The 20,759-nt window shown below is 44.7% G+C and overlaps 2 protein-coding genes across 3 annotated transcripts in view; one reads left to right on the top strand and one right to left on the bottom strand.

The window, feature by feature from the left end:
* LOC6529915 (hemicentin-1) overlaps nucleotides 1-20,759 on the bottom strand; it is a 120,284-nt gene that overhangs the window by 48,927 nt on the left and 50,598 nt on the right. The window lies entirely within an intron of this gene.
* On the top strand, nucleotides 471-2,162 carry LOC6529916 (parafibromin). The gene is made up of 2 exons (XM_002090837.3): nucleotides 471-1,356; nucleotides 1,555-2,162. Exons 1-2 carry the CDS (start codon nucleotides 592-594, stop codon nucleotides 1,894-1,896), a joined length of 1,107 nt encoding a protein of 368 aa, XP_002090873.1. The 5' UTR covers nucleotides 471-591; the 3' UTR covers nucleotides 1,897-2,162.

Here is a 20,759-nt window from a genome sequence, read left to right on the forward strand (position 1 = left end):
TGGGTGAAACTTTGTCAAATAAAAATAGCTTACAAATAAAAACAACTCGGGGCGAAAAAATAAAAACCATCGAAACGAAGAGAAACGAAGAGAAACGGGACGAACCACTGACCAAGGCAATGTAATAAAAATAAATAATGGCTTTGACAAAAAATAAACGATGGCTGCGAGAAAGTTTGAATATTTATGAGTTTTTTATGTGCCAACAAAGGAGGTGAGCCAAGAAAAGCCGAGTTGTAGAGTGAAATCAAGTTCCAATAAATGGAAAATGTAGAAATTACAATTATTTTCCACAGTATGCCATTTGGCCATTTGAATTCATATAATTTAATAGCGTTTTTGTTTAATTCATCGACTCGTTCTAATGGTTCAACATAACTTGGTTAAAACGAATTGATTTACCATATATATATATTAGCTTAAATGAAAAACTTGGCAATCGAAAACAGTGTGCTTCGCACTCTTAATCAAATTATCGAATCAAGTGTGTCACTAGGTGTAGTCGGATTCGGAGCTTGTATCGATAAATAATACAATAAAGTATTTTGGAAAGTCGCAATTTGAGTGCCACAAACGAGGAAATCAACCGAAATGGACCCCATTCTGAAGACCCTTAGCCAGACCATGACTGTGGAGGCCATAGCGATGATCAAGGCCAAGCGACTGGCCATGAAGCAGTGCGTCGATGTGGCCGGCAGGCAGAAGAGGGCGCAGCAGCGGGAGAACGACCGCCAGGTGGACGACGTCCAGGCGGACCTCTGCAAGCGGGCCATGGAGCGCGAGCGGCCGTTCCGCGTCTTCGAGGAGCAGCTGCTGGGAGAGAGCGAGATGACCGCTGCTCAGGAGTACCTCCACCTCGTCTACGATTCCAAGAGGCGATGCATGCACTCCACGCCGAGGGAGTCTACCCCGATAGTCGTAAGGGAAGTGCCGATAGTGCCGCTCCAGCCGGAGACCAGGACAGTGCCGCCTACGGAAAAGTCCAAGTACAATCGCTATGGCCAGGAGAGATTCCTCAAGGAGCAGCAGGAGTTCGGCATCAATCCGCAGGGCAGCCACTTGGAGAGGGCCACGACTTTACGCGCCAGTCCAAAAACCATGCCGCTCAAGAGAGCCCGATCTTTGAGTGTTCCTAGCTATCAAAGGACCAAGAAAGCCATCAGTGGATGTCGTCCCTCGAATCCTCGCTCCCGAATGCCCATCATTGTGGTTCCGGCGGCACTGACGAGCCTGGTCACCCTGTACAATGCCAAGGAGCTGCTGCAGGAGATGCGCTACGTGCCCCTGAAACAAGCCCACCGGCTGATGCACCATGGCCAGCATCTCGATGAGGTCATAGTCGAGCATCGATTTCAGGTGGGTTAAGCGTAGAATTTGTTTTTTTGCGCTCCTCTACATAAACCACTGATGCGGTGGAGAATGAGGAATTTTTCATTATAGGTGCTTCGCTAATAGTTATTGTTCGCTGTATATGCCTGCCATGGGTGGTTAGAATTTCTAATAAGTGCATGCCTGGTCGCGGGATTAATTACCTTTATGAAATGCAAATTTCAGGGCGAGCTGGTGAGCTACCGGGTCATCGACAACGTGACCCGCCTGACCCCCGGCGAGTGGGAGCGAGTGGCCGCGGTGTTCGCCATGGGACCCCACTGGCAATTCAAGGGCTGGCCGCAGGGCGCTGACCCCGCCGCCATCTTCCACCAGGTGTGCGCCTTCCATCTGCACTTCAAGGATACGCCGGTGTGCAAGGAGCTGTGCAACTTGCAGCTGCACCCCCTGGCCCTCTCGCCCAACGAGCGGCACTCGGACTGCGGCATCATGATGGAGTTCTGGAACAAACTGGACCACCACATGGCCGTCCGTGCCCGTCAGTTTGCGTTCATCAAGCAGAAGTAGGGTGCTTACTTTCGTGCTTACTTTCCCCCTGGCGTATAGTACATAGATGCCAGATAAGCAGGGAAATCAATAAGTGAAATTGAATAAGCCAGAACAAAGGACGAAGGACAAAGACCCACAACACACGCACACACACACATACATGGGGCGGCGCTGCGTTAATAAAAAGTGAGCGGGCGCATCACAGAAATATATCACGTTTGTATAAAAATCATATAAAAACGTTGCGAAAACTGCAAACTTGGCAAGAAAATTAAGAGCACAAACAAGTCGGAAAATGAGGAAAATTCGGATGGCAGCGGGCTGGGGGCAGGCTGGGGGCGGGGAAACTTGGCACGCGTGAGACAAAAGCTAAATGACACACAAAGGAGCAGTTCAGTTGTGTGCGTGTGTGGGGCTGTACTTATGTAAGTCACTGTTCGTCCCACAAAACGTAAAGCTGTCAGCGGCATTCGGAGTGATGGCGAAAACAGAAAAATGGGGTGGCGATAGAGCATGGGGTGCTATAAAAATCGCTGGGAAAATGACAATTTTTATGCACACACACAGACACACACATACACACGGCTGCACACACATGTGTGCGTAATGAAATAACCTAAGTGCCAAGACATTTGCATGTGGGTGTGAGCTAAGAGATGAAGCAATTGGCAGGCATTACAGGCAAATGCACTAAGCGTTTTAACAGCGGATATAGAACATTTATAAAACAATAAATTTAGTTTCTCAAAGTTCGATGGATTTGTGCTGGCTTTTTGCTGAATTTACTTAGACGCCCTCAAATAAACACATAAATTTAAAGACTGAAGAATAATTCACCCAAGTGCCAAAGTAATCCAAAACTGCCTGCTCTAAATGGAAGAAATGAAAAAAAGTGCGTAATCCTACAAAACAATATAAATTGCTGGCTTCATCCCACTGCCTGCAAGTTTCTGTGTAAGTAGCTGCAGATTATGTACCAACTTACGCAACGCAGCCAGGAAAGCGGTAGGTCCTTTTCGTCCTTGCCAGTACCAATCGTCCTGCCTCAGTGGGCGTGGTCGTGTGTGGACAAATCGAGTTTCGCCACCAATATTCAATTTTATAAATTGAAGCAAAGTGAAAGCGAAAAAAGCAATGCGGAAAAGAAATTGAGTTCGTGCCAGCAAAATGTATTAAACCTACGTTTGGGAAAAGTGAGTTTTCCACACGAGCTTGACGGAAGGTTGATTCAAACGATTACATTTTGGATTACATCATCGGGGGCTCGAGATTGCGTAGTCCTGCATTTAAGGATATCTCTTAAGATGAATTCTGCCCTATTTGAAACGCATCTGTTTGCTAAAGTGGGCGTACAACTAATGCAAGGACAATAAATTAGCAAAATGGGTTGGCAATAAATCGCCGAAATTTGCATTCACAGAACCACTGCAATTGCCATCGACAAAGGCACCAAGTCTTCTCCTCGATTTCCCTTCAACGAATTGGACATAACTTACTTTGCATCCCCAACTGATATAAATCCACTGGCAGCGCTATTTTTCGGGATTAAGCACACATTTTTTGCAGTCGTAGTCAGCAAGTTGAAGCCAATATTAATGAATTGACCACTTAACAAGATTCACTTCCCGAAAGAACTGAAAATTGAATCGATATCATCTGCTGTTGGCTTACAGTTGGCTTACAACTGATTACACACTGACTCGTACAAGTTTATGTTCAAGTGTCCGTTCACCCACTCGTGTGCCACGTATATATAGATATAGATACGTGTGTATACATACACCTTTATTCATATATAAATTCTCCTACTTTGGGAAGGACAAAGTTTTTACTTCACACCCAAGCGAGATTCCAGATTCGAGAGTTGGGAGCAGAGAGCTGAGAACCGAGAAGCACTTTGAGCGCCCATAAATCCCTCGATGGCTGTGAAAAAGAACAACAACGAGCACAACTAAACTATGGCGAAAGTTTGCAGTTCAAATCAGTAAAAAGTCAACTTTAGCATCCGAAGAAGCCGAAGAAGGAGCGGGATGCCAGAAAGCCATGGCCCAAACGCGTTAGCCATATGGCAGGCGAAGCCAAGTGGGAAAATCAACGAAAACAACGAGGCAATCGCACTGCCACTGCCACTGGCACACAATCACACATGTCCACATGGCGATGACAGTGGGAAAAGCGCAGCGATGACAAGGACAACAAGGACGATGTCCGCCATCTTGTTTTGCCCAGTTCTGCCTTTGTGTTGGCCATTGCCTGTCAATTGGCAGGCGGCGTTGAATGCATTTCCGGTTCCGCTGCACTTTGTTTTGCTCCTCTTTTTTGGTAGTATACAAATGACGTTGAATAAGCATGCTTTGCTCAGACTCAAGTTGCAAGAACATAAATCTGATTTAGAATTAATATGCAAGCCTTGAATTCTCCTCAAAGAAATTCCAAAAATGTAACCTCAACGCAAGGTTGACTGGTTGGGCGTAAATATTTGCTGGATATGTTGTGCGAGTACAAATAAATTTATTTATTTTATTTAATGAAATGAGATACCTCTGCGGCTGTATATGTGAAAGAAAGGAATATCATATTATCGGCAAAGGAAAAGGTAAAAGCTTGTTAATTGCAGGAAATATTATCCAAGTGGCTGGCTGGCACGTTGCCTTTATTTGCATTGCATGTGGCAGGTGGGGCACTTTCCTAGTGGCAGTGGCACCACTCACACACTGACACACCCACACAACCATGCAAACATACATCCGGCCGGGAAATCCGATTTCCATGGGTAAACGTGGCTGCTCAACGGCGGTCAGCGTTTGCCTTGGTGCGCCCAACTTTCCAACTTGTGCCAATCAAACAAGTTCAATAACGGTAATTAACAGTCCAACGCAAATGCAGTTGCACTTGCTACTGCAATACGGCAAAACGGCAATACCAGTGGCAAAAAGGCGTTGGGTGGGTGGGTGCACTGCCTGCAATTTGCGAAAAGTTCAAAGCTATTAGCATGTCGATGCCTCAACCTGAGCGGATGTCCATGTCGTCGCACCGACTGCCGTTTTCCAGCGACAGAAGTTTTCCCATCCTCATCCTCATCCCCTACCACTTCCACTTCCCCATCTCCTGTCTTTTGCCGGCCTAATGGTGGAACTGCCCGCCATCAGTTAAAGGCCATTAGCCATGCCACTGGAATGGGATAACCCGGCTGGCTGTTGTGGGGCGGAAAACGGCGACAGGCAGTCAGTTTTGCCATTTGGCCCAGCACGCCGGCATTGTCCCACTGTAAATGGTCCACTAGGCATGCCAGTTTTGATTGAACCTGATGGACCCGCTAACTCTCTAATCAGATTTAATTGTGAATGATGCATAGGGCCACTCACAGCAAATCGGTATTAATGAAAGGGGTGTGTAGCGGTTTGAGTTGGCTCGAAAGAGCCGCAAAAGCCCATCAAATGTACTGGTACTTAAAGAGCTCAGCTCGAAGGCTCCAAGGACGTAACTAGTATGAGGTTTGTTTCATTTGTGTATTTAAGCTTAAAGAGAAATACCAAAGGACCTAAGCTTAAAACATATTTCACCAAATATTAAAATATTATTTCTTCTGCCCGGCAAAAGCAAATCCCTACCCACAGTGGCTAGTGAATAGTGAGTACTTTAAGCTTTAAATACGAATCAGCCGCAGAGCTTATCCACCTCGTACTCACATAATGCACTTACCCAGGCCTTTGCCCATGTTTGGTCTAATAAACAGATAGTTGGCTATTGGCTGCTACTGGCTGTTGTTGCCAATGTGCCAGCGGATCTATCAATTTGTAGCATTTTCAGGCTCCCACACCCACGAACGGCATCCGTATTCACTTACGAGTGTGGCGATGCAAAGGGAGACCGTGAATCCGGCAACCTGATGGAAGGAATCGTGCCGAGGAAATGGGTGAAAAGTGGAGCACATCGCCATGGATCCTTGCACTTTTTTTCCTCCTCCTTTGAGGCTCCAGCTCCATCTCCAGCTCCAGCTCTGGCAGCCACTTTGGCCACAGAACTTGAACATGAGTGCAATCAAATGTATTACATTTTGTGCAACTTAAGCGTCGGCTGAAGTGCCGAAGACAGCTGGCGAAGAGAGTGCGGACAGGGGATATAGCCCATACATATATATATATATATATATTTATACATGTATGTGCAACTCTATATAGGGGAAAAGACGGTAGGGCAGGGATATATCCGCCTTTGGGTGCAATGATTTCCTGAAAAACTTGAGTCAAGGCTGAGTCGGGATGAAAAACTAAGCAGATGAGGTGGGCGGAGTGGGGCACATACAGTGGTGCCGTAAAGTATGCAACATGCGCCATAAAAATGGGCCAAACAAGGAAATTGCTCGAAATGCATTTTGTGGCTTATGAGCCGTGAAGGGGATGAAGGGGTTGAAGGGGAAGCAAAGAGAGGGAGAGGGGAGGTAAAGCGGTGAGCTTGGAAAATCAATTGAGTTTGTTCGACAAATATCCGCTCAAATGGAAATTGACAGGAAAGCCAACGAAAGAAGGATATGCCAGAATGGCCGAGAAAGTGAATGGCAATTAGATGTCATCGCAGTTAAACGATCTTTAACCATGACAAATTCACAATGTTTGCTCAATTGGCCATAATGCCCTGATTGATGACAAGCTTAAATAGGCAAAGAGGGCGGACATGATATGATTATCCAGCAATTTCCATTGCACTGTTTGCCAACTAATCAATGGAGAGTCGGAAAAGCGCGGCGATGCAACTTCCATTTCCTGCCGCACCGCTTTTCCTCGGACTCAATCGGCTGTCATTGTCCTTGGCGTTTGTTAAACAACGCAAAAACTTGCTAAATTCTCCGCTCAAACAGTTCGAGCATGAAAAAATTTCCACAGAGACACAAGAAGGAAAAGCCAGTGGGTGGTGGGCGGTGGGAAAACGAGTGGGTGGAAAGGCGACCGGGTGGCTGGCAAAAGTAAAGTAAAGCAAAGAACTTTATACCTAAAAGGGATTTATTTGATGACTTGTCTAACTCGTGCCCTTCACTCTTCACACGGCCACGCCCACTCCCACTACCACTGCCACTCCCACACCCACTCCGCCCCCCGCCAGACAGTCCCGGCATGACGTAGCACTTTTACAAATGAAGTTTTATAACTTTGCCTCCGTCTGATTTGTCAAAGAGCGAAAGAGACACGGCGCCCAAAAGTGAAATGCGACAAAATGGAATGAAATTAAATGCATTTTGAAAAATGATAGAGTTCTGCCCAACAAGGAAACGGGTTTCCTTTGGTCGTCCCTTCCATTTAAGCGAGGTCCCACAAATCAGTGGAAACAGAGCCATTTAATTTACTCACAGATTCCATCCACTTTGGCAAAAGGGTTGAACTTACCTGCAAAATAGAAGGGGAAGTCACAATTAGAAATTGCGAAATGTAAAGTGTAAATGTAAGTGAAACTCATACGTTTAGTTAACATTTAATTCTGACAAATAATCTGTAAACAGATCTAAAACCATTTTAATAAGCTCTTTATCCGATTTCAATGATAATTGTTGGCAATTCGGTGCAGTAATAACCCATCTAATGTTGCCCATTTGAAACCGCAATTAAGTTAAGCGCAGCAGAATTAATTTGCCAAATAGCAGACGATTATGCATATATATTTTTTTAATGCCTCTCGCATTCCTTTGGCCAAAACGAATGTAAAAACCTCGGCCCAGAGACGGATAATGATTAAAACTAACGCTGACATCGTTGTCCACAAGCTGTTGTAGCCACACAAAAGCGCAGGGAAAAAGGAAAAAACTAATTTGACAAAAGTTTTCGACCATCGCAGTCGAGGATGCCAACTGTCGAATCCTGAGCATGTGTGTGTTCGCATCCATGTGTGTGTGTCCTGTCTCCTGGACGAAAACTGCAGCAGCAGTACAAACATTTGCTTTTGGCCGCCAGCTTCGACTATTCCACAAAAGCGCATAATAATTTTCCCAGGATATGAAAAAACTTTGAGTTGGCTCTTCCGTTCCCCCCTGCAACCTGCATGTGTGTGAGTGCGAGTGCGAATGTCCTGCGGCATGCCATTTGAATGCCACACTTCTCTCCATGCCGCCCGTCCACTGCCCATTTTCCTCATTTCACCCCGCTGTTGTTATAGTAATTGGACAAGTCACTGGCTAAAGTGGCGTCGGCAGCCAACTTGCCACCAACAATTTTTGCAGTCAGGACGACACCACTTTTATTAACAAGTGCCAGCGTGTGTGCCGTGCTGAAATTTGCTAATTGCCACTGTTGCCTTCTCGCATTTGGCGCATTCGCCGGTTATTAATTGTTTTTATAATTAAAAACGTTGTTGTCCGAAATTACAATTTTGCGAGGTACGCAGAGATAAAGCATAGCGCCAAATGCTCAGCAGGAAATGAACAATTATTGCGAAGAAACAGACGCACTGGAATGCTGGTATCAAAAGTAATTCATATTTTTCCAAGGCACTTTTCTTTTATAAGGAGCTACTATACTACTAATCTATATTTGATAATAAATTTTGTAATGGTTAGCTGATGCAGCTAACTTCTTAATTTATGACTTGCTATCTGCAGCTGTAAGCCCCAAGTTATAATTTCGACAGCTCACAATTTTTCTACCAGTCCACCAGCTCCATCAGTTGCCATTTGTGCTGTTCAGTTGGCAGCACGATAATTCCTCGGCTTTATGTCGTAAAGTATCTTTTCGGGGTATCTAGTCGCAGCTAGGTGCCCCGCTGGGATAACCTTATCCTTTTTTAGCTTGGCGTAATGGGAGCAGACTCGCCATAGAAATTTCCCAGTCACGTAGATGGAGATGATGCCACCCACCTGCCCACAGGAGCTCTTGGCCAGGTCAATAGAGAGAGCGAGAAGTGGATGGCAAGTGGGTGGAGTGGGTTGAAGTGGGCGCATAACTCACGCTTTTCAGCGCCGGAGTGCACTCAGCATTTCCCAGCCCGCGTCTTTGCTGCTCTTCTCCGCATCCCCAAGTCGTGGTTAAGCCAATAATAAATTTCTGCAACAATTTCGTGCCAAAGCTGCAGTTTGTCAGCATTAGCTGGCCCGAAGCTCCCACTTCCCACTCCCAGCTAGCGAACTTCCCTGATCGATATGGGATACTCATGCTTTTGTGTGGCCCAAGGCGACATAAATGTATTTATAATTAACCGAAATTCCGCCTACTCAGTGCCCATTGAAGAAGTTGAAATGGAGGCATTTTGGCAGGGAGGGCAACAACTAAAAGTTGCGAGATTACAACTTTCCCTACTGCTCTTCTTTCTGGCGTGTGTGTGGTATGACAAAAGTTTCTGGTAGTCAAATCTTGGCATGTTAAGTTGTAGCTAACTTTTTGTAAACTCTACGAAATCTTTGACGCAAAGGGCGGGGATTCCCTCATCACTCTGCGATTGTGTGTTTGCTCAACTCTTTGCCACTGTGTGTATTGCATTTAATTAATGCAATCAGACCCGAAATGCAGACATAAGAAATACGATGGAAATTTTACTTTGCAAACTGCGAGCACTGCTTTAATTTGTTAGGGTATCGGTTAACTTTTTAAGAACTTTAGCTATGTTCTTTAGACAACATCACAAGGCATTTGAATGCATGTTATGGAATCAACAAAAGTTTAAAGACACTTCATATATAAAGCCCAATAACTTGAAGCATTCCCCTTAACATTTCCCTGTCCTATTGTAATTCTTGCATATATGTCTTCACTGATTTTAATCAACTCCTTGATTCCTATCGAAAACAAAGCAAATATGTTTTGCGAAGGCTTAAAGGTCACCACAGCTCAAAACCGAAGTGGCCCACATACCTATATATGTATAAATAAGAATGTAAGTACGCACTGTTTGTCTTGACTCGGAATAAATACCATTTCGACATCGCCTACCCACAACGAATTATCATAATACTGGCTGATACTGGCAGAAACAGCGGAGTATATCCGCCCACTCGGAAGGAGTACGCCCACTTCTGGGCCAGGACACGCAGCCAGGACACCCGGTCCCATTCTCATCTACATGTAATCGCACATGAACAGACATAATATTTACTGCTCTAATTAATAGTCACGTACACCGCCGGAGTTGGAGATCCTTTGGGTTTGCGTTTGGTGGCGTTGCCGCCGGATTTAATGAGCTCAAGGAAGGGGCTTTATGAGGACAAATGTTGGTCGTTTGCCACTTGAAGTGGCTGGTCAGCTCGAGGATTATGCTTTGATTTAATTTGATTTGCGGGTATCTGGCAATGGATATATGTATGTACTTGGCCATGCCCAAAAACACCGAGTTTATTATCTTTCCTGGATGGCTTTGTCGGACTGACCGAACACTTCGCGCTGTGCTCTATTATCTTTGCCGGCCGCCAACGAACCGAAAACACCAAAACAACGTGACTGCTGCATCCTATTCCAATGCCCCTCCCTCGTTGCCCCAAATCCCACTATGGAATTTGGAAATTCCTGTCTGGACGGGATTTCCTAGCCGAGCCGCACGGCGCATAAATGCATCCCACTGGCGACCATCCGCCCGATTATGCATGTCCTCCCTTTTTCATATTGATGATGTGCCCAGCACAGGCACAGTGCTGCCCAGAATAGCCCTCAAAATAAATCCCCGAAAAATAGTTTTCGGTCTGGCAGGACAACTTAGTTGCATAGTTGTGCCTTTGCTTGGCAACCGAAGCGGTTTCGGACTTTTCGGTTCGAATCTGAGTTGGAGTTTGTTTACCCAGGCAAATTTTTTCTTGCCAGCCAGCGAGCATGCCATTTTGCCAATTGACTCCCATCTCCCGTGGCCAATACCCAGTGTCCAGCTTCCAGTGACCACACACACACACAGTGGGTGAGAGGAAATCCTGGCGAGCCTTGCACTGAGCCGCCAGCGATTGCCATTTCGGTTCTAATCAATTTTTTTGATTGCCAAATGCAAAGTTGGCCGGTGGAGACTTACGCAACTTGACTGGATAGCCACAATACGAAAATCCGGCGAAAAAATGGTGGAAAACGAGGCTGCCACAACAGGAAGATAGGTTTGCTGGTAGATGGTAGTTGGTAGGTGGTATATGGTAGTTGGTATGGAAATGAAATTGAATCGGAAAGATGAATTCGGCCAGATGATGTGAGCCTTTCAATTGACTCGCCTGTGAAGAAGAATGGCGGGTTAAATATATTTATTCGCCTCCGGGCTATTTAAACGCACTTTGATTTAATTAACAGCCACGTTTGCCCCTCCCCCCACTTCTTCGATCTGATTTAATTCACGATATTCCACTTTATTTGTTTACACTCTTAATTTGCTACACATTTTTGCTAATTTTCTTTGTTTGCTTTGGCCAGCTCAGCCTCATTTTAAATGCCAATGTTTTCTTGTGCGCTGTGTGTTTAATTGCAACTCATTAAGCATATTAATTAAATTGCCACATTTATGCAATAAAGCTGCGGTTACTCGCCAGTGGAGCGAGCAGAGCGAAAACTGAAAAAAATGGATAAATATAAATGTGCACAAAAAGGGGTTGTCATATATTTCAATTCCGGGAAAAAAATGGTGCGCACACACAACGGCAGCAAATTAACATGGAACAACAAAGCTGGTCGGAAAAAAGTTGAACAAATTTATTATTTGCATATTGCAAAACCATAAAGCAACTTTTGTGCCTAAATGCAAAGTGTCGACTACAATATACCTCATTTTCAGCTGATTTAACAAATCTGAATTAGGTATACATCGTTTGATTGACCATTTCACCATAACATTTTAGTTTCCGACTGGCAGTTTCTGCAACTCTTTTTCTATATTAAAATAGTTGACCAACTGTCATTAGCACTCACCTTCTAAACAGGATTTTCGTAATGGGATTTACTTCTGATGCATGGGGTTATTGTTAATACCATTGGGTTGATTTACATTAAGTAATGCGCCCAAAATTACTGGCCTATTAAAAATCACCTGACCACAATTAAATAAAAGGCAAAGCAGGGAAAGCAAATGAAACAGTAAAAATTAAATTAAAAACCAGAAATGGAATTTAATTAGTTTGCACAGGGCATAATGAGGATTTATGCGAGCATATATACTTTGGCATATATGAGTGCAGATTTATTAATCGCAGGACACATGTAAAATCCAGGATATGGGACACGTGTTCTGGCACTTTCAATTCTTTTGCCAGCACTCAGCATTCAGCATTCGACGAGTGCACACATGCAATTAGAAAGCTGTCAAAGCCAACAAATGGAAGCATCCTGAAACCATGCAAACCCAATCGCCTTGTCATGCAAATTGCAGCCGCCCAACTTGTCAGCCCGTTGACATTGAAAAGTTGACTATGTGGGCGGTTAGGTGGGTGAAATTACCTTTATTAGCGCCGTTCTGGGTGGCAGAAGCAGGAGGATGTGCCACGTGTTGCTTACGCAATGCACGGGGGATGCTCGAATGAGGGTGTCCTTTGCCGGCGCTACAAAGAGATACAAATACTCTGTGCACTCGGGATTAGGGTTAGGGAAAGGGGACAGGGTCCTTTGGCATTAAGCATTTAATTGAGTTGCACAGCCGCCGTGAAACGCCAGCACATTTAATGTGAGGGATTTTCCGGGCTTAGAGCAGATTTCATTTTCTGGGTCGTTTTCCAAATTTAGCGCTGCAGGGATGTCGCTCTGGCTTAAATGGACTGCGTTCATGGCTGTTCGGGCCGTAATAATCGAGTTACGAATGCTTTGGGACTAAAATGCAAGTGCCTGGTTAAATTAACGAATATTTAAAACTGTAACTCAAACCGCTTCAATTTGCCAGCGCAAATACACGTTTCCACCGTCGTCAGTGGGCTGCAATGCAGCCTTAAAAAATATTAAAATTTTCTATAAATATCTCTGTCTGGGCGCAGTGCTGTGTGCACTGCCTTGCCAGCGAAATTTATAGCTTATTTATATAACAATAAAAGCAGCGAACAATCACTGGCATAACAACACGGCAGACACAACATGAAAATGTCGCCACACGACGAATGTCGCACCCGCGGAAAAAGGGGGGAAAATGCTGCATAAGTGGGGGAAAGTCGTATAAAATATTATGCATATGCATATGCATTCCCTTTCGGTGTGAGCCCACAAATTAAACAAGACGCAGAGCTGGGCGCCCAACATAGTCTTTGTCTGGCTACGACCCCCCTTCCCTCAGCCACTCGCAGTTTCTCTCAGTGTGGGGGCGTGTCTGGCGCCGCCTCCACCTGCTGTTGTGGTGTCCAGCATTAAAAAACGGCCGACAGCTTGCAAAAACCGAAGGCTATGGGTCTGCCAATGCAGTGATTTTTTATTTATGGCTGGAAAATGGTCGAAGAGCGTTCGTTGACTCCCTCATCGATCGCCAAAAGTCGAGAATTCAATAACTTTAACTTTAACAAATAAAACTTGCTCCAAGACGGTGTCTAAAATGTATTGTATTACTATTATACTATATACTATTTTTACATAGTTTATTAACACTACTAGAGACTGAAATCGACTGATTTGCAGTTGGAAATTGAAAGAAGATTAAGTTATATTCCGCATTCAAGTGAATGGCCACTAACAAGGCTGTTTGCTGGCAAAACAGCGAAACAACACAAAGAATAGAAAATTCCATCCGCTTCCGCGGTAATAATATTTTATTGCCAACTGCCTGTTGACATGGCAAACAGCTAAAAAATGGAAATTTGATGATTTATACATGCGTTCTAAATTCCGTGGAACGCTTTAATGGGTGGCATGCCACTGCACTGGTGGTGTTTGCAGACTCTGCTTCTGCTGATTTCACAACTTTTTGTGGTTCTCGGCAGCTTTGAGTCTGCTTTTGTCACATTTATTGCGCTGGCATTGTTGGCATTTTGCAAATTAAACGGATTTCCGCCAAAGGCCATTTCCGCCCGACCCTGGCAAAGGCATTTCAAAGCGATTGCACTTTTTACCACCGCCGCCGCCTCAATTCGTTCAATTCGTTCGATTTTGTTCGATTTCGTTCGATTCCCATTTTCGATTTTGTTGTCTGCTATTTTTTGTTTAGTGCCCGTTTTTTAGTGCTCTGACAAATGGTTTACTTCGTTTTTGCCCCATCGCTGTGCTATTTGTTTTATGTTAATAAAGGCAGACAATAAATAAATGGCAAGTGCACGTTTGAAGCTGTACTATTGTTATAGTTCCTGTTATGACTTTTTTTCGATTGCGCTTTTATTTAAACATAAACTTTTTGCAATTCAGCACTGCGCACTTATTCATAACTCGATTACACGACTTGAATGTGATTATTGTTTCTGATTGGACACTGGCTGGTGGCTGGTCACGTTTTAATTTGTGTTGCTTGTTAATTAGGCACATTAGACGCAAATGAACTGGAAATGGCAATTAGCTGTCAGGAATTGATTTGCAGATTTGCAGATGTGTCAGCGAAAAAAATGAACCAAATTGAAGTGGAATAAAATGTCAAAAAATGGAATTTGGAATAAATTTGATTACCACAAATTATGTATAAATTCCAACTTTCGCAGGGAAAGAATTCCTATACAGGAATGAGAAACAGACTTATATATTCGCCAGAATCATTCACTTAATATTCCAGCAATCGAATGGCAGAAACAAATTTAAATATCCCCGGACGGCTTAACAAACTTTTTGTCTGACCTTCGGGAAAGAGAAACACCCAGCACCTGGCGACCATCCTCATTAACATATTGAATTTTAATATCATGTCGGTCGAATCCTGTATTCTGAATCGTGAAACCTGGATCCAGAATCCTGGAGCCTGAGAAACCACAGAAAACACCCCTCGAACGAGCCGCAAAATTCTAAACTACTTTCGTTTGGCATTTGCATTCCATGCTCAAAAGCCAAAAGAAATTACTGCGGCAAAGCCCAAACGGAAGGAAAACCTGGGGAGGAATCGACGGGGAAATGGAAAATTTAGGGGAGCATCCATCTGCATATTTTTGTGCCGAGCTGCGCGAAGCATGATTAAATGGCCGCCAACGCTCTCAATAATGACGTCAAAAGTATTTGCATTCAAATTGCGATGAAAAGTTCGGGGCAAAAAAATTCTGAAATGTACTGATGAATTTCTGATTTCGGCCGGCGAAATTGATTTTTAACGAGGCATGTTTAAATGATTTATGAACAGCCCCAAAAAAGTGATACGTTTATTATAAATGCAGCCAGACAATCAGGACTTTGAAGTTCATTACGCGGGGCACCGGGTTCAACAATAATTTAATTTATTCGCAAAGCCAGCGACTACATCGAATTGTGCCAATAATTTATCGATATTTGGCAGAGCCACGCCCCAGCCGCCTGCCAACATAAATCTTGGAGGAACTCCACATAAATTCCGGTCGACAAGTGTCCAGTTAAACAGGCCACAAGGAAAACCGCGAGTGGGTGTTTCCCGGTTAGCCAACGCCATCCTCCCCTCACACTTAACGAAACTCTCACCGAATAGTAAAATATAGTACATCAAAGTAAGAAAAAAGTTCTTCCTATTCTTTCTAGCCTTATTTGTTATTCGTATTTCTGTATAAATATTCCGAAATGTCTATTTTTGAAGGTACAATTTGCTCTGCCCTTGGCAACTGCTTGTAGAATTACTTGAGTATCCTACAAATTTGAAATACCATCTAGTTGTTATACACACTTCTGAGTGTAGCCCCAACCGAATGACATACATTTGAAAGCGCCCAAACTTGGCTCCACAATTTGTCACTGGGTCATTTTGCACATTAGAAATGAACTGGCGAATGAAAAAAAAGCGAGTTGGGGAGGTGGTGATGGTGGCGATGGTGTCCCTTTTTTTCCATTCTGTAAAATAATAAATCATGAGCACATAACACAGAAGCAGTCGGAAAAGTGGTTGAATGTCTGGCGCCGGAAAAGTTCTGTTTTTCTTCGAATGTCCAAGGACCTGCTGGCGCTTCTTCAGTTCGGTGTTCTTCTGACACAGTTTTCAATTTGTGGCATCGTTTTTTGGCACCCAGCAACGTTCTGAATAATTGCCCCAAAATAGCATAAATCAAAAGTGGCTCTAATTACGGCTCCAAGCCAGGTGATTAATTAGGGCGCAAAGCAAGTGCAACGCAGGGTGCATTTGCCGGGTTAATCATTTCATTTAAATGTCATAATTCTCATTTAGCAGGGCACGGCAGGCTCTGTGCTCTGTGTTCAGTATTAAATATCGATTAGGTGACCAGGGGACCTGCAAACCGAACGACTGACCGCCTGACTGAGTGACTGACTGGCTGACAGTCGAACATTTGGACTGTCAGGGTCGTAATTATCCTGATTTGGGCTTTGTGTGCCAGTGTGTGTGTCTTGTGGCCAGAGTTAGCAGTGCGGAAATTGAATTTTAGGTAATTTCGTTGCATGTCATTAGGCGCAATTATGTAATAACAGACTGCAGCCAAGTGTTGATCGATGCACTGTTCCGGACCGAAGAACTTGTCCGACTGGAGCAACAACCAACCCCCAAGCCCCAACTCCCAAAACCCCATCAAAATTCCCAAATGATAATTAAGACGGGGTGCAAGTGGGTGGCAATTAGAGGCATGCCTGTGGTCAAGTTCAGTGATGTTTGCCTTGTCATCTTTTTTGGCGCTCAAGTGCAAGTGCCTGGCTCTTAATAGGCAAAACAATAAATTCTTCATAAATGCCAGCCTTTGTCAGGACCTTTTATATTCAATTTATTATCTCTATCCTCGGTCGGTCGTCTCGAAACAAAATGAAATGAATTCAATAAAGTGTACTTTTCGCCAAACCGAAAAATCACTGACCCATTTTGGAGTGACCTCAAATTAAATTGTTCGAACTTCCTTTGCACATTTCTCAACTTATTAATTTTCCATTAAATGTTACAAGCAATTAAGCCCGAACAAACAACCAAATCGAGGACCCGGGCAAAAATTATCAACACGTTCCGCTTATTAACTGCCAGCAAAATGTGTGCGAGTATTCATACACAATCGCACACAAATAAAGAAAATGCCCAGCTTCTGTATTCTGGACTGGAATCCTTTTCGAAAATCTGTCGCAATTGTTTGAGTTATGTCCCCGGGCGGCGGGACGAGATGAGAAGGGTCTAGCATCAGGGAAAATATTGCCGAAATATATATCCGGGCCGGGCAGGGCATAGCAGGGCAGGGCACTGAAAATCAAAAACATTTCAGTTCAAATATTTTGCGAGCTCCTGGAGTCTGGTGCGTAAATTTTACGCTTTCCTGCACTTGCCACAGACTTTCGGGCGGAGCAGGGATGTGGGAATGTGTAAGGATTCAGCATGATGCGTCTGATTCTCATTTGTGCTCTTGTATTTGTGCTCTGATTTGGATTTATGCTTGATGATATGCTTTAAAGCGGAAGCCGGCAAAGGGATATAGGAAGTGGATTGAGCCATGTATGTGCTCGCTATATGGCGGCTTAGAATTGGCAGAGTCCTGGATCCTTGGCTCAGGACATTACGCCTCGAAAGTTGCCAGCAGCAGCCAGCAGCCAGCTGAGCCACTTGAAGCAATTTATGAAGCATTTTACTTACTTAGCTGCTGATTTACTCCCGTCTCCCCTACGCCATCCATGCACGTATGTGTATGGGTATGTAGTATCCTGGAAGGACCTTCAGCCCAGCACATGTGTTTGCAATTTTTCTATGAATATGAAATAAGTCCCTTCTTCGCATGTGCGTAAATAAACAAACGGAGCAGCAAAAGCCGAGACACTAGTGCCAGTGCCACCGCCGGAATGCCAGCAAGGACTTCCAGCATTCGAGTCCTGCGATCGGGTGTTTACCCAAGGCGTTTCCAGCTCCGAATGAAATACACAAAACGCACACTTTACGACTGCCAGGCAGCTAACGAAATTTAATGTGTGTTTTATGCAAAATGGGATCTTGGAAGCCGGAAGAACAGCGCTGCAAAGCCCCCATAAATCCTCATCCGTTTCCTTAGCGCACAAATAACCATCAAGGTCGGGGCCACGACGAAATTCGATCAATTGCCAGACAACAATGATGCTATTTCTATACTACACCAGCAAAAATAAAGTACCTTGTCTCTATTATTATTACAAAATATACATTATATACATACACAGCCAAGCCAGTACATCTTAAATGTTGCATACTATTTTAAATAGCCTTTCAAAACCTGGCAAGCTTTGTTTTACTATTTCCCTAAGTGTACTGCAAAGCGAGGGTGCCGGAGAATTAATCATAATTGCTCAAAGCCAAAGGGAGGATGACAGGACTCTGGCTTCGTTAGGGCATCAGCCGCCGTCTGGCCTCGTGTTGCTGTCTATCCGATGATTTGCCAATTTCGTCTGGCGCTCTCTATTTGGCTTGTTTACATAAAAATATTGCCAGGATGAACACGACAAGCGATGAGGATGACGATGACGACGACGTCGATGGCTGGGGCTTGAGCAAAACATAATGAGGCAGACAACGGTCCAGACGACGAAAATGGGTAAAAGTCGTGGAGCCAGACTTTCCCGGCTTTGCAGTTTGTGCCGAATGCAAGTGGTGGCGAACAAAAAAACTGCCAGACAAAGTGGCAAACAGAAGTAAATGCGTGACTTTCACTTTGATGTCGCAACGAGGAGAAAGGTCTCAGCAAGGATTGTATACGAGTACAGCAGGCAAGTGTCGATTTGACCAGAGCTAGTTCTTCATTCCTGCAAAAATCCTGCGCTGTTTGCATAGACGTGCACGTGCCATTTTCCGGGGGCTTCCCATTCTTAGCAGCGGCAAAAGCTGCGAAGTAAGCAATCAGACTGGAGAATTCAAGTGTGATGCGATGTCCAAAAACAAGACATTAAGGGGCTCCATTCAAGGAACATCTCCCCAAAGCGAAAAAAACTGAAAAAGGTGCCACCTGACCAAGGCAAACACAAATTCTACAGCCCGCTGCAGGCGAACTCGAGTCAAATGCAGAAACTTGTTGGAAAAGTAGGAAATGCCAGCCAGGTTGCAGGTGACACAGCTTGAGGCGCTGCAGGACAAGATACCGAACCCGAGACATGGAAATTTTCGGGACAGTTGGACAGTCGGAGAGACGGAAGGAGGCTTATCATTCCAAGTGAAATGAGTGCAACGGGCCGCAGGACATGTGAAGGTGGTAATCAAAATCTCAAGCTGATGTCCTGCCACTTGCACTTCGCCGCAGAGCAGACAACTGCAAGATAATGAAGCGTAAACTTAAAAAGAAAAGTGAGCTGGGAAACATAGAAATGTTTGCCCAGACTTTGCGATAAAAGTTGGTCGGGCCAAATTGTGTGTAAATACTTAAAAAGTCGTTAGGATGGCCAAAAGAAGCGGTCAGAGACACTGCAAAATGCTGAAGGATGGGCCCGGGAAAGAAAAGCCAGCCAAGTGGAAGGCTTTTAATGAGCAGTTGACGTCATCATCATTAAAAATGTGCAAGCTGCGATTGAGATGATTGATTGGTTTCTGTTTGCTCCTTTCAGCCGCCCATTAAGTGCGCCCCAAAGCGCGCTGCCATAAATTTGCTTAATCAAACTATTTAGCCAGCCGCTGGATGTAGATGTCACGCATCGGAAGTCAAGCTGCTGCAGCTCCATTACGGTTACGGTTACGGGCACAAGGTCTCCCAGATTCCGGACTCAGTGCTCAAAACTCAGGAGTCAGGACTCAGGACTCCGCGGAGCAGGACGCACACTGCGCCGTAACGAGCGCCTCACATGTGTTGCATGCTTTTAGGCGCTGCTCAGACGACACACATAATCCTAATTAATTGCCGGCATCGGCATCGGCATCAGCATTCAGGCGGCAGGATCCATCCAGAAGCAGCGGCTCCTTCCCAGCCCCATCCGCTGGGGAATACGCAGCGAATGCATTCTGGCAGGTGCATGTGAGCACTTCGTGCGCGCCATTTACCCACCGAGTGTTTGGGCGGCCATGGGGGTGGTGCACTGAGAGAATGGGCCACCTCATATTTCACACACTTTAAGTTATCATAGTAACTATTTCATTCAAATACGGTTTGCATATATACACCATTGAAAGTTCGTATTGCGTGCTTCTAAAGTGAGCTATATTTTTTGGCATTTTCCTAAAATCAAAGTAATGCCTTTCCAGTGTAGCTGTCATCTCCTCGGATTCCCGATACCCCTCGTTTCATGCCAGTGCGCCATTATTTCCTTTTGATTTGCTTTGGCTGCAAAAGCCGTGGCGCGTTGAATGGCGTTCTAGCGAGGGGCGAGCAACGCATTTCATGCACTCGGCTGAGCTTTCGAGTTGCTTAACGCGTTTGATGTTTGCCAGGAGCTCTGGCAGCTACATCTCATCCCTCATCCCTCATCCCCCATCCCTATGGCCCTCCGTCCATAAAATTTAATGCATCCTGCGAGTGTGACAGCCTGGCGGGCCTACGAATCCCACATAATCCGCAGGAGACATCGCCGGGCGGCAAAGTGCTGTAGCTTTTGAGCCAGCCAAGTGATGTGAAAACCCGTTGTCAGCGTACGCCGACTTGTAATTGGGTTTCCCGAACGGAATTTAATTTCTGCATCTTTAAGAGCGCCGGCCGTGTTGATATTTGATTTGCCCGATCATCCCCAAGGGAAACAGAAGGAAGAAAAATGGCAAAAGTTTTCAACTCCGGCTGGGGGGCCATTACACCAGCCACAATAATCGAAGCTCAAGTCGAACATCGAAGCCCAGCTCTTGGGCCTGGCTAATTTTCTTGTGTCAAGGGAAAAGGCTTGGGAAACTGGAAAAAGGGACGACTGACTGCTGCTGCTTCTGCTGCTACTCGCCCCAAAGTATGCAACACAATTTTAATTAGTTTGGAAAAGTATTTTAATTTTTGCAATTTGAGTGCGAGAAAAAGAGAAATCTTG

Source organism: Drosophila yakuba, chromosome 2R, assembly GCF_016746365.2.
Source record: "Drosophila yakuba strain Tai18E2 chromosome 2R, Prin_Dyak_Tai18E2_2.1, whole genome shotgun sequence".
Lineage (NCBI taxonomy): Eukaryota > Metazoa > Arthropoda > Insecta > Diptera > Drosophilidae > Drosophila > Drosophila yakuba.